The sequence below is a fragment of the Mercenaria mercenaria genome, chromosome 7 (genome assembly GCF_021730395.1).
Source record: "Mercenaria mercenaria strain notata chromosome 7, MADL_Memer_1, whole genome shotgun sequence".
Taxonomy (NCBI): Eukaryota; Metazoa; Mollusca; class Bivalvia; order Venerida; family Veneridae; genus Mercenaria; species Mercenaria mercenaria.
The window spans coordinates 81269106-81284257 of NC_069367.1; the positions used below are offsets into that span (position 1 = coordinate 81269106).

The 15152-nt window shown below is 35.0% G+C and overlaps 1 protein-coding gene across 2 annotated transcripts in view; it reads left to right on the forward strand.

Moving 5' to 3' along the window:
• Window positions 1-667: 667 nt before the first annotated feature.
• The window catches only part of LOC123553805 (WD repeat and FYVE domain-containing protein 2-like), a 36022-nt gene continuing 21537 nt past the window's right edge, over window positions 668-15152 (forward strand). For both annotated transcript variants that reach the window (XM_045343466.2, XM_045343467.2), the window contains exons 1-4: window positions 668-826; window positions 9460-9527; window positions 10939-11012; window positions 15098-15152. In XM_045343466.2, the coding sequence (XP_045199401.2) occupies window positions 675-826; window positions 9460-9527; window positions 10939-11012; window positions 15098-15152 (349 nt within the window). In that variant the 5' untranslated portion in view covers window positions 668-674. The remainder of the gene's footprint in view (window positions 827-9459; window positions 9528-10938; window positions 11013-15097) is intronic.

The window sequence follows — 15152 nt, forward strand, 5'->3', positions numbered from 1 at the left end:
AGATGTATACGACCCCGACGTAAAGCATATATGAGCCGTGCCATGAGAAAACCAACATAGTGGGTTTGCGACCAGCATGGATCCATACCATCCTGCGCATCCGCGCAGTCTGGTCAGGATCCATGCTGTTCGCTAACAGTTTCTCTAATTCCAATAGGCTTTAAAAGTGAACAGCATGGATCCTGACCAGACTGCGCGGATGCGCAGGCTGGTCTGGATCCATGCTGGTCGCAAACCCACTATGTTGGTTTTCTCATGGCACGGCTCAATTATTATTTATGTTAATTTTCTCAAAGAAACGAAGAATTTTACCTTTAAGAACACCTAATTTTATTATTGTTCCCAAATTCAACAACTGAGCTGATAAAAATTTGAAAATAAGGGGTAAATTGTATATAAAATTGCAGTTCTTAAATGCTCCTAAAATGCCCCAGAATGCAGGAATCGAAGGGCTGAATTTCAAAATTTTCTGGGGGCATGCCCCCGGACCCCACTAGTTGGTCGGCTACTTTTCGGTCGGATCCCCCCTTGAGAATTTAGCTGGACCTGTGCATGGACCCTCCGCAGATATACATGTAGGGGTTACCACCGTAAAGGATTGCTTAAACAAGGTACGCACTTTAAAGAGTGCTATTTTTAGAAATTGCTGTTAATTGATCACGTGACTAAACAAAATGGCTGCTGAAATCAAACCCACTAACAAAAGTGGGAATGGAAATGTTCGAAAACCTGTGTTAATAAACAAAATAGAAGGTTTTCAAGATGAGGTTAACATGGCTTGTATTGTTCCACGAGAAGAGGGCGTTATTTCAGTCAGTGATGACAAGTACGTTTTCAGATAAATGAGATTTACACCTGTCAAAATTTTAATTGATACAGGAAGTGTTTGAATTTGACTCATCAACAGCTGTTTTTTCTTCATACTAATTGTTTAACTATGTTGATAATTTCTATTTTTTTGAATGATTCTTCATAGTGTCGGTTTTAGTACTACGGGAATAAATGAAATTCATGATGAGCATCATTTTTATCAAAATATTTCAATGTCATGCAGTTGTAAGAAATTTTGAAACCTGCATGACAAGACCTTTTGTGTTTTGGTTATCACGTAATTTACCATGTTTCATCATTCAGGTGCATAGATATTAGATATTATACAGTGTCTATTGCCCTCTATATTGTCAAATAGTCAAAATAATTCGATGTTCTGATTGTTTTATATTTGTGACGGGGCAATCTAAACGTCAAAACTTTGAAGGACCAAAATAATGGAAGATAAACAGTAAACGGTTGTGTAAAGTTATTGGTTTTATCGCTTGCGCATATTGGCATACTGTACATGGTAAACGTTAATCGTGTACAGTACATACATATAGGTTTAAATCGCCAGAAAATTCGTAAATTTGGAAATTATTTGATCATTTTACATAAATCAATGAGGAATTGAATCCCCTTTTGATACATGTAAGTTTTATTTGAATTTATCTATCTGTCTGTTGTTGACGTCAAACCCCATGTGGGTACATAGACGTTAAGTTAATTTATGGCCAATTCGTGAAATAATCGGCATTTAAACCTATATCATGTAAAGCGTCAGCAGCGATGAAAATTTCATCGGAAGTTGCTTCAACAATTTTGGTCTTTTAAGTGTTTAACGCAAGTGGGGATATTGCCCATATGAAAAAAACATCTCGATATTTTCTAGGATCGCGTCAAATTAGTTGGACTATATTGTCAATTTCTGCATATCTGCATGATCTCTGAGTTAGGTAACAAACAGACAATTAAAGTTCATTAAAAAAATAAAAATGTAAAAACAGATGCAATTTACAGATAGTATGTCTTTTTGTTTCAACCTCTTGCGGCCATTCAAGTTATTGATGTATCTACAGGTACCGATCCAGGTACTATAATCTGATTCGACAGCTGCAGATACTAATCTCTAGGCAATCTATACTGGTGTAGAACCAGTATCCGGACAGGACCAGTTCCCGGACACATGTAATAATCGCTTTATTTCAGCGTTATTCACGTAAAATTGTTTCACCTATCTATCATTTGGATGTTTGTTCTTTTTGTCTAAAGCAAACCACTATATGACAAGGTTGTATAATGTTAGGTTTTATGATGATACCTCATTGACAATTACAAAACAGCTTTCAGTCTTAACAGGGCTTGAAGATAGCAATGCTCATGTGCGGTAGTTTACACCTGTCAAGGTATCAAATGGGGAAGAAATATTTAAACTACATATTAATTGTCTGCTGAAAACATGTGCCTCTTTTAATTTCATGATGATAGTTACATAAAATGCAGGGCTGTCAATTTTTGCACTCATTTTATTAGCTTGTCTATTCAAAGAATATAAGAGCTATTGGACTCGCCCGTGCGTGGGCGTCCGCATCGGCGTCCGCGTCCCGATTTGGTTAAGTTTTTGTATGTAAGCTGGTATCTCAGTAACCACTTGTTGGAATAGATTGAAACTACACACACTTATTCACTTTGATAAACTGACTTACATTGCACAGGTTCCATAACTCTATTTTGCTTTTTTACAAAATTATGCCCCTTTTTCGACTTAGAAATTTTTGGTTAAGGTTTTGTATGTAAGCTGGTATCTCAGTACCCACTGATGGGAATGGATTGAAACTTCACACACTTGTTCACAGTCATCATCTGACATACACTAAGCAGGTCCCATAGCTCTATTTTGCATTTTTTAAAATTATGCCCCTTTTTTCACTTAGCAGTTTTTGGTTAAGTTTTTGTATGTAAGCCGGTATCTCAGTATCTACTAATGGGAGTGGATTGAAATTTCACGCACTTGTTCACTGTCATGATCTGACATGCACTATGGAGGTCCCTTAACTCTATTCTGATTTTTTTAAAATTATGCCCCTTTTTCGACTTCAAAAATTTTGGTTAAGGTTTTGTACATGTATGTAAGCTAGTTTCTCAGTACCCACTGATGGGAATGGATTGAAACTTAACACACTTGTTCAGTCATCATCTGACATGCACTATGCAAGTCCCATAACTCTATTTTGCATTTTTTAAAAATTATGCCCCTTTTTCGACTTAGGAGTTTTGGGTTAAGTTTTTGTATGTAAGCCGGTATCTCAGTACCCACTGATGGAGATGGATCGAAATTTCACACACTTGTCCACTGTCTTGAGCTGATAAGCACTGTGCAGGTTCCATAGCCCTATTTTTCCATTTTTACAAAATTATGCCCCTTTTTCGACTTTCGTATTTATTTAATTGACAAGGCTGTTGAATAGTCAAGCGTTGCTGTCCTCCGACAGCTCTTGTTCACTATCTATTGATATTATCAAGAATTTGTGTTATATGAAATTTGAGTTTTTAGCTCACCTGTCACGTAGTGACAAGGTGAGCTTTTGTGACCGCTTGATGTCCGTTGTGTGTCAACAATTTGTAAAAAAATCTTCTGCTTCAGAACAACTGGGCAGATTTACACCAAACTTCACAGGAATAATCTTTGGGTGGCCCCCTTTCAAAATTGCCCTAAGAATTTAATTCCATGCAGAACTCTGGTTGCCATGGCAACCGAAAGGAAAAACTTTGAAAATCTTCTTGTCAGAAATTGTTGGCCGGATTTCAAAAATATTTTGTAGAAATGATTTCTAGGTGACCCTCTACCAAAAGTGCCTAAGCCATTCTGTTTTGGTAAAAAAAAACATGGCCGCCATGGGGTGGGGATTATTTTCCCTATATGGCTTTATTGTAAATTTCAAAAATTTTCTTTTTCAAAACCACTGGGCAGATTTACACTAAACTTCACAGAATGATCCTTGGGTGCCTCCCTGTCAAAATTGTCCAAAGAATTGAAATCCATGTAGAACTCTGGTTGCCATGGCAATGGAAAGGAAAAACTTTAAAAATCTTCTTGTCCAAAACCACAGTAGCTAGGGCTTTGATATTTGGTATGTGGCATCATCTAATGGTCCTCTACCAAGTTAGTTCAAATTATCCCCCTAGGATCAAATATGGCCCCACCCTGGGAGTCATATGGTTTACATAGACTTATATAGGAAAAACTTTGAAAATCTTCTTGTCCAAAACCACAGGGCTTAAGGCTTTGATATTTTATATGTAACATCATCTAGTGGTCCTCTACTGAGACTGTTCAAATTATCCCCCTAGGGTTAAATATGGCCTCGCCCCAGGGGCCACATGGTTTATATTGACTTATATAGGGAAAAACTTTGAAAATCTGCAGGGCCTAGTGCTTTGATATTTGGTATGTAGCATCTTCTATTGGTCCTTTACCAAGTTTGTTCAATTTATCCCCCTAGGGTCAAATATTGCCTCGCCTAGGCCGGGGTCACATGGTTTAAATAGACTTGTATAGGAAAAAAGCTTTAAAAATCTTCTTGTCTGAAACCACAAGGCCTAGGCTTTTGATATTTGGTAAGTTGCATTGCCTAGTGGTCCTCTATACCAAGATTATTCAAGTTATGCGCCTTAGTTGAAAAGAGGCCCCACCCAGGGTATCCCAAGTTTTACATAGACTTATATATGAAAAAAATTAAAAAATCAATGGGTGGCATGTACAGTCTTGTACACTGATCTTAAAACTGACTTTCAGTGACCATGAATGTGACGTACTGATCTACTTTTTTAATATTTTAGCATCAGTTTGACATTTGATATATGTAGCTCATATTACTCAGGTGAGTGATCCAGGGTCATAATGACCCTCATGTTTATACTTAGCCTCTGTTTGCTTTCGTAGCTGCTGTTAAACGTCTGGTTATCTTTCATGTGCATTTTTGGAGATATTAATGATAAGGAAATTCATTAAAAATAGTTTAATTACTTATTTCAATATCAAAATAACAGCAAAACCTCGTCAAAATATTTGTCCGGCTACTGGTTTACCTCACAGGGAAAATAACTTCTTTTTGTGACCCCATTTGAGGCCCCATGGAACCCATATTTTACGTCACAATGCAATGCTGATTACAACATCAGATGCGGAAGGAGCTGAAGTTTGTGTGGTGTGGGCTCCATTTATGTCAAATAATTTTTGAGGAAATAATGGAGCTGAAATATGAAAGTGTGTCCGGCTACTGGTTCATAACCAGTAGGGTATTTAGTAGATTTAGTACTGATCTTTTTTTTTCTCCAGATATTGCGCATGTGTTATTAATGCCTAATTTTTTTGCAATTGGAATGTCATTCACCTTCAGCTTTAATGTAGAGGATTCCGAGATACCAGCTTTCATTTGAGTGTTTACATTTTTTTTTTCAAAATGTAAATAACCAAATAAATCACATGGAATTGAACAGCAGATATATCAGACAAAGTGATGTTTAGGGCTAAAACAACAGCTCAATAATAACTGAATATTTTTGGTTGGCTGGTGTGTATAATACATTGCTAATTCCCATAACATATCTATAGATGTATTTGAAGTTTAAGGTTTTTTTAGCTCACCTGTCACATAGTGGCAGGGTGAGCTTTTGTGATCGCCCTTCGTCCGTCGTCCGTCCACAATTTCTTGTCTGCACGATAGAGGTTCACTTATGATTTTATTTTAACCAAACTTGCACACAGCTTGTATCACCATAAGATCTCAGTTCCTTTCTTGAACTGGCCAGATCCCATTATGGGTTCCAGAGTTATGGCCCCTGAAAGGGCCAAAATTAGCTATTTTGACCTTGTCTGCACAATAGCAGCTTCATTTATGATTTGATTTTTACCAAACTTGCACACAACTTGTATCACCATAAGATCTCGGTTCCTTTCTTGAAATTACCAGATTCCATTATGGGTTCCAGAGTTATGGCCCCTGAAAGGGCCAAAATTAGCTATTTTGACCTTGTCTGCACAGTAGCAGCTTTATTTATGATTTGATTTTTACCAAACTTGCACACAACTTGTATCACCATAAGATCTTGGTTCCTTTCTTGAACTGGCCAGATTCCGTAATGGGTTCCGGAGTTATGGCCCCTGAAAGGGCCAAATTTAGCTATTTTGACCTTGTCTGCACAATAGCAGCTTCTTTTATGATTTGATTTTAACCAAACTGGCATACAACTTGTATCACCATAAGATCTTGGTTCCTTTCTTGAACTGGCGAGATTCGATTATGGGTTCCAGAGTTATGGCCCCTTAAAGGGCCAAAATTAGCTATTTTGACCTTGTCTGCACAGTGTCAGCTTTATTTATGATTTGATTTTAACCAAACTGGCATACAACTTGTATCACCATAAGATCTTGGTTCCTTTCTTGAACTGGCAAGATTCGATTATGGGTCCTAGAGTTATGGCCCCTGAAAGGGCCAAAATTAGCTATTTTGACCTTGTCTGCACAATAGCAGCTTCATTTTTGATTTGATTTTAACCAAACTTGCACACAACTTGTATCACCACAAGATCTTGGTTCCTTTCTTGAACTGGCCAGATTTCTTCATGGGTTCCAGAGTTATGGCCCCTTAAAGGTTCAAAATTGGCTATTTTGGCTTTTGCAGCCATATAGAGACTTCATTTATTGTTTTATTTGATACAAACTTCCAAAATAACTTCAACAACAATAATTCTTGGATTCCATGACAAATCAGATCCAATTTCATTATTGTCATTAGTTGGACTGAGCCAATCAGGGTAGATAACTATGGACTGATTTTATGTCAAATTACCTCCCTTTATATCAAATTAAAATGGGTATATCTCCATAACTAATGAAGATACTGATCTGAAATTTCATTTATGTCAACAGATTTATTTGGCAGATCCTTCTTTTGTTCACTTACAATAATTTTTTTTTAATTACTTCCCTTTTACGTTACTATAAATAGCTTATTTTTAGTAACTTTTTTATTATTGGCCGTAGGGAAAAACCGAGACCACTTTCCTGTGGTACAACATGGATGGTACCTCCAATTTGTAGGTGTATTTTGACATATCTGTACCTTGTATGAATTTTTTTTTCTTTTTGGTTAAATTTCTTCCCTTTGTTGTTACTGTCCTTTGGACTTAGATATTTTTTCTGAGGACCTTCTTGTCCTCAAGTGCAATGTTGGGTTTAACGTCACACCGACACAATTATAGGTCATATATGGTGACTTTCCAGCTTTGATGTTGCAGGAAGACCTCAGGTGCCCACTCAGAGCTGGCACCTTGGTTACTAAGAACCACCAACCTTCCATAAGCCAGCTGGATGGCTTCCTCAGGTGAATAATTTAGCACCCCAAGTGAGGCTCAAACCCACATCAGTGAGGGGCAAGTGATTTGATGTCAGTGACTTTAACCACTCGGCCACAAAGGCCCCTTAAAGTTTTATGTGAATATTATAAAAGTGTTGGCACATTTTTCATTTGTGACAAAATTAAAGACTTGGTTAATCCACAATACCTGAAAAAGGAGGTCCATATTCTCAGGCATATACAGATGTATCTAAAGATACAGGTACATACCTCTAGAATCAGGTTCTACAGTTACAGATGCATATCCAGTAGACTTCCTTAAATTGTACTATTTACTGCTCATTTAATCGGGTCTCCCATTGTTTGGTTTGTGATTTTGATTTTATAGTTTATTCATGTCTCATTCATTTACATTTACATTTGTGTGCAGTACTGAGAAAACAGATGTGACATACTTTGAAAGCTGATATTGTCTCACACTTCACTTAAGAAAACAAAAGATGATTATATTTTAAATGCCTGTGCCAGTAGTTTTACTAGCAAAATCAGTTCTAAAGTAGATTGTGTGTTGCCCAAATATTTGATGAAATTACACTGCTGCTGTCATAAATTTACATACTATTTAATTAATAGCAAGATTTGTAAATAATTGACTCGTGAAATAATTAAAAAGTTTATGAGGGTTCAGTAAATCATGCACTATCTAAGGACGTGCTGCATGTATATCATGTAGGATTAGCTGTACTGTGAACTTAGAATCAGCTCCCTAAATGGCAAAAGTGAATGTTTTATGCACACATGATGATGGATTTAGAAGTAAACATGAACTAGAAAAATTATATTCTGTTTAAAATGATATTTACATAAAGAAGTTTTGCAAAGTAAACAAACATAAATTATTCTTGTTTTCCTTTTCTTCATTTGTTTCTTTAGTACCACTAAATGCGTACTTTTTTATGCCCCCCGGCATCTACTGATGCGGGATGCATATAGTGATCGTCCTATCCGTCCGTTCGTCCGTCCGTCCGTACGAGGTTAACCAAATGGGACCGTTTCGTCTAGCATCAATACCCCTTACTAGAATGACTTGATACTAATGCAGATGTAACCTGTGACCATTCCCCATCTTCAGACATCACCTGACCTCAGTTTGACCTTGACCTCATTTTGGACTTAGGTTGCTTTATATGGGCCATCTCTTGGTTAACCAAATGGGACCGTTTCGTCTAGCATCAGTAGCCCTTACTAGAATGACTTGATACTAATGCAGATGTAACTTGTGACCATTCCCCATCTTCAGACATCACCTGACCTCAGTTTGACCTTGACCTCATTTTGGACTTAGGTTGCTTTATATGGGCCATCTCTTGGTTAACCAAATGGGACCGTTTCGTCTAGCATCAATACCGCTTACAAGAATGAATTGATACTAATACAGATGGTAACCTGTGACCATTCTTCATCTTCAAACATCACCTGACCTCAGTTTGACCTTGACCTCATTTTGGACTTAGGTTGCTTTGTATTGACAAGGATGCCACCGGGGCATCAAGCGTTTATTGAACGCAGCTTCTTGTTTAAAAACTATGATATTGCTGTCTTTCTAAATGTAACCAAATTTTTTATTTTTCCATTGACTCTTATTTTGAAAACATGCTTAAGGTACAAATGTTCCAAATTAGATTAGCAAAAAAATTAAACACATCACCCTATGTATCATTTTTATTTTCCGAGTTTTCTTCGTAATTATTATTCTGAAGTTTGAAAAATCGGGTTTAATCAATTTTTACGCTACAGAAAGTGTTTGAGCCAAACATGCAGTGCTTAAAAAATAGTGAAATGATTTTCTGTTGTACTTAAATGATTTTTATCAATGTACAATAATAAAGGATGCATATATATGTAAATGTTAAGAAATCATTGGGATGGTTAACCTTCTAAGTGTGCATTCCACTAAAAACTTAATTGATTGGTTGATTAGTTAATGTATGTTATCTTTATAATAAATTGAATCACAGGTTTTAAGACTGTGTCTTTATTTGCTGACCATGCTGTTTTTGGTCTGTACATTAAGTGGCAATTTGAGCAAAAGATTTATATTCTCCATCTGAAAACAATAAGAATAGTTTAGTAAGTTTTTCTTAAGACTGAGTTACATGCTGTTTTAGAATTGCTTTAACTCATTGCCTTTACCATGCTTTTGACAGTATTACCGGTAATATTAAATTTTATGTGCAAACTTTTATTTATTCAAATGAAAATTAAGTTCCCTTGTTTTATTTTGCAGAACTGTACGTGTATGGCTAAGGAGAGATACAGGGCAATACTGGCCCAGCATTTGTCATACAATGCCAGGTAACTTTTTACATCACTTTTGCTTCTGATGAGTAATTGGTAAGGGATAACAAAAACAGCAGTACAATTCTGCTCTCACCAGGGTTCAAACCAATAATCTCTGGTACGGTGTCCGTTGTTATACCTCTTTACCATTGTGCGCCTTGATATATTGGAAATATTTTCAGTTGTGCATCCATACTGCAAAAATTGTTAAAAAGCAATTATTTCAAGAAAATATCATCAGAATATAAAATGTAAACTATCTGTGTTATTGCAGTTTGAAATTACAAGAGAAAAGTGAAAACTGTTGAACCCAACAACATGTTAATACACTGTTTTGTGTTAAATTTTTTGTATAACCTAAAACCATGGTTTCTGACAATTTAAGAGATGAAATATTAAAAAAACCAGATTCCTTGGTCAAATTTGAAACCTTTTTAATCATGAAGCAGTATTACCGGTACTGGTATTTATTGCCTAATTTAGTCAGAATTCATAAGTTAACATCTGAAAGGCTGCAGTTTTGTATAAAAATCAATTTTGAAAATTCACTTGGATAAATTGTAAATGAAAGTCTGTTGGTCATTAATACACAGCAGGTTTTATCCACATTTTGATCAGACATGGTATGACTATTTTTGTACTGATGATTGTAGAGTCTGTCTTAAATAAAAGTTTTGATATTATAAGCAGAATATTGAAAGTATAAAACTCCAGTGCTCATTTTCGTAAACTTTGTCAGAAACTTAATTTTTACCCCCAAAAAGCAAATGGAATTGTAGTGAAGCTGTATTTTTTGGTAGAGTCAATTGATTTTGCTGAAACAGTATTTGATTAGACTTTTGTCAGATTTTAACTTTTTAATAAAAGTATAAGAAGCTATGTCGCCTCTATATAGTTATATTTAAAAGCTATCAAGGAGGCTGTAAACCTGTGCAACTTTTAGGCTAGGTAATTGTTCTGACATACAATTCTCTTATGACCTTGAATTTAAAGTTAATGAGACATTGTTTATTGTGAAGATAAATACATTATCTAGATTACATTAACACACTGTTAACAAGATGAGCAAAAATCCTGTAATTATGTAGATAAATACTGTACTTCATACTGTCTAGTTTAGTTTTATATAGTGCAAAAAAGGCTACAGTTACATACTTTGAGATGAATTCATGACATTTATAAATTAGCAATTGGTCAAAAAAAAAACAGCATAGATCCATCATTTGATACTTATGAGACAGTTCATTTTAATCTGAATCTAATAAAGATGTTTAAGTTAAGACATAAAATAGATTTAAATGATATTTGAAAGACATTAAACAAAGGCCTTATCTGCGAACTTCAGTGATGCAATGTTTTGTTGTTCTACTGTATGTAGTACAATACATAATTATATAAACGTGTACATGTATGTTATATTTTCCAGCTGCAGCCTCTAGTATGGTGTACAATGGGGAGACAAGAAGATTGTTTGTAGGACTTGACAATGGAACTATATCTGTAAGTATGGGGCTTGACAATGGCATTGTGTTGTATAAAACCTAATTTGATTAATCTATTTCTTTTCATTTGTTTACATTTCGATGGGTCAGTGCAACATGGTCGTAACTTGATTTTTTTACCAAATACACTTTTTTACATAATTTGCCTTATTTAACATAAATACATCACTTGTTAAAATATCTATATCACATTCTTAAAATTAAAGTGAAAAAGTAAAATTGTCAAAAGGTTGTATCTCAGGAAGACACTTCCAGTCAGTGCAACGTGGTCATAACTCGACATACGTCTTTGTTGCACAGAGTTAGTATGCTATTTCACTTTAAAATTTCTGTGCAACATGGTTGTAACTCACAAAGTGTAACATATTACAATAGTTAAATGATAAATAAGGATGATTTTTGTTTTTAAACAACTTAGAAAAGGTATTTATACTACAAAATTAATATTGTTACTATATTTCATATTTTATCAATGCAAAGTGATGTTAAGAATTTATTGACCAACATGTTTAGGATTTTACCAAAACACTTACTCTGTTAAAAAAAATACTCTTGTTAACTATTTCTCAGCAAAACTTCTTCCAAATTCAATATTTTTTAGCATCAGAAGACATATTCATAATGTTTTGACTTAATTTTAAGAGGAAAAAAGGCACCTTTCTATACTTGTAATTATTAAATAAACTTTCCTTTATGCAAGTTTCATGTAAAACTGTGAAAGAATAACAATGAACTAACATTTTTCCTTTTGTATGCATATTTCCATGAATTGTGCAAAATACAAAATGGGATTATTAAAGGTGGAAATTTTTCTGTACTATAAGTGAAGCATGACTTCTGCTTGCAAAGCTCGTATTCTGATAAGTTTTATTTGGATATATAGAAGATTTTGTTGGGTATATCGAATATTTGTATAAGTCGTTAAACCACTAAAACATAAATAAATTGACCAGCATTTACATTTAAATTTAATGAATGATTTACTTGATTTTTATGTTGCAAAACACCAACATAAAGGCCTGGTTGATCAAGGGCCATGGCCAAGAGAGCCCGTGCTCCCCCTATACCCCCTAGTGACTTAAACTCATCGAAGTTGCATGTAAACAAAATAATATTTTCTTAATATATAGACCCAAAACTGCACCAGAAGCCACCATTTCATGCCTGCATTCAAAATTTCCAGGAAGGGAGATGCTCCCGAGCCCATAACAGGAGGGAAGTATCCCCTCTATACCTCAACATATAGAAAGAAAAATGCACTAGAGGCCATTATTATGTCTCCCACACCACTGTGTGGTGGGAGACATATTGATTTACTCCTGTCTGTCCATCCATCCGTCTATCAAAATCTTGTCCACACTCTTAAGTCGAACAGTTCTCATCCAATCTTCCCCAAACTTGAAAAAAATGTGTTTGCCAAAAAGTCCTCAGCCAAGTTTGATAACTAGCCAAATCAGCCCAGGCACTTTGGAAGTATGGCCCTTGAAACATTGGTTTTTGATAAACAAAGCACTGAAAGTCTGATTGGATTGTATTTGATAATCAAAGCACTGGAAGTCTGATTAGGTTGTATGAAAGCTCTGAAAGTCTGATTGGGTTGTTTTTGATAATCAAAGCACTGGAAGTCTGACAGGGAATTAAGAATATATAGGGTGTAGGGTTTACGCTTGAACATTTGCTCGTCCGATCTTATACTACTATTCAGATGATTTGGCAGTTGTGGGAGACATGCGCTTTTCTCAAAAGTAGCTCTAGTTTCATACCTAAATTTCAAAAACTTCCAGAGGAGACCCTTTCCCCCTCCCCAAATAAGAAGGAGGTATTTACCAAACAGGAAGGAGTTATCCCCTCCTATACTTCAAAATTTAGACCCAGAAATGCACAAGAGGCAACCATTTCATACCTAAATTACAAAAATTTCCAGGGGAGAGCCCCTCCCCTCTCTCCTCACTTGAGTCTCACTAACAGTAGAGAGGGCTAACCTCTTGTACCTCAAAATTCAGACCCAAAAATGCACAAGAAGCCAGTATTTCATAACTATGTTTAAAATATTTTTAGGGGGAAACCCTTTGAACCCCTTCTCTACCTTTATATCCCCTTCTCTACCTTTACATTTAAACCCAATTGCACCCGAGGCCACCATTTCATACCTATATTAAAAAATAAAATCCAGGGAGAGATCCACCTGACCCCCTTAACAGGAGGGAGGTATCCCATCATGTTCCTCAAAGTTGTTACCCAAAAAGGCACTAGAGGCTTCCATTTTATACCTATATTCCAGAGGGAGACTCCCCTTACCAACCTAACAGGAGGTGGGGACCCTCTTAATACCTGAAAATTTAGACAAAAAATATGGATCAGAGGCTGCCATTTCATACATATATTACAAAATTTTCCAGGAACAGACCATACTGACATTCAAATTTTACATCAGGTGTATGGCATCATTTTTGATGTTAGTTTCATGTGACTGTGTTGCTGTGTTTATCATGTTCTTTAATTATAACATTTTCAGTTTTACTCAAGCTAAAGAGCAAATTTATACCATTGATAATTGTTTAAGTGTAGATTTTATGTAATAAAAAGACTTTTAGACTTGTATCAAGAAGCATGCACATGTTCTTTTGAAGAATAGTATTGTGCTCCTATTGCATACATTATTTATGCTGCAGAACCGGTGCATATTTCTTGATGAAAATCTAATAACTAAACACAGACATATTCAAATACCTTAAGACCTTAAAGGCTCATAATGCCTATATTCTATAAAATATGCAAATATCTTATACTTTAAAGACACTCAGTGTCTACATACTGTAAAATATTCAAGTACCTTGGACCAGTCAAGCACTTATTGTCCATTTACTGTAAAATACTGAAATAACTTTGACCATAAAAGCTCTCACAGCCTATATTCAGTACAACATGTAAATATTTTGGACCAGTCAAGCTTCTATTGTCCATTTACTGTAAAATAATGAAATAAGTTTGACCATAAAGGCTCCCAGTGCCTAAATTCAGTAAAATATTCAAGTACCTTTGACCAGTCAAGATCTTATAATGTCCATTTACTGTATAATAATGAAACATCATTGAATACTAAAACTCTCAGTGCCTACATTCAGTAAAATATGCAAATATCTTGGGCCAAGTCAAGCTCTTACTGTCTTTTTACTGTAAAATACTTTTAAATAATTTAAAGTGTGTTTTTGTAGTAGTACATTCTTATTTCTACATATTATATGATTTTTTCTGACATTTTTGCGAAAAAAACAAATCAATGAAAGTACAGAAAAAGATAAATGGATATGCTTTAAAATATTGAATTAATAGTCTTTTGAATAAACATCTCTGTTATGAATTATCTCTAATAAATTATTTGTCATCATTTAGTTACGACCTTGTTGCACTAAGTTTTTGACAAAATTTCCACACATTTCAGCGCAACATGGTCGTAACTGGAAAACTTTCAAATAACTCCTCAGTGAACATTTTTCTGACATTTTTTCCCATAGTATTGTAGTTATTATTGTTATTTGATAAAAATAATATAGATTGTATTGTTTTTCATTACATCATTTGAATACAAAAATATTTTTTGCTTCTCCTGTAAAGATTTCAAAAAATGAGTTACGACCGTGTTGCACTGACCCATCGAAATTTTTAATGTATTTGACCCACTTTCAGGTTAAGCTTATGTCAAACTGCCCTTGTTCAATTTTGTTTTAAGATTTGAGTGTTGATATAGACCTGGTTGAATTAGCTTTCAAACCAACCCAATTAGCTTAGTGGGTAGAGCACAAGACTGAATAAAGCAGTTTAAAGTTCAAACCCCAGAAGCAGTGTTTGTTCTCTGTGATCATTTGTCTGAAGTCATTATCATCGTCTTCTGCATTTATTTCATGTAGGTTGTCAGTTGTCAGTAACTTGCAGAGAACATGTTAATACCGACAAGAAATAAAGTACTCTATGTAGGTTTAATGTCTGTAGTTACACAGTCTATAGAACTAGTTAAAAATAGCATTCAGATAAATTTAATGAGATTGTATATATTATGATCAGCTTATTCAATTTATTTTGCAGGAGTTTTTGGTGTCAGAGGATTACAACAGAATGACACTGACTAGAGATTATCTTG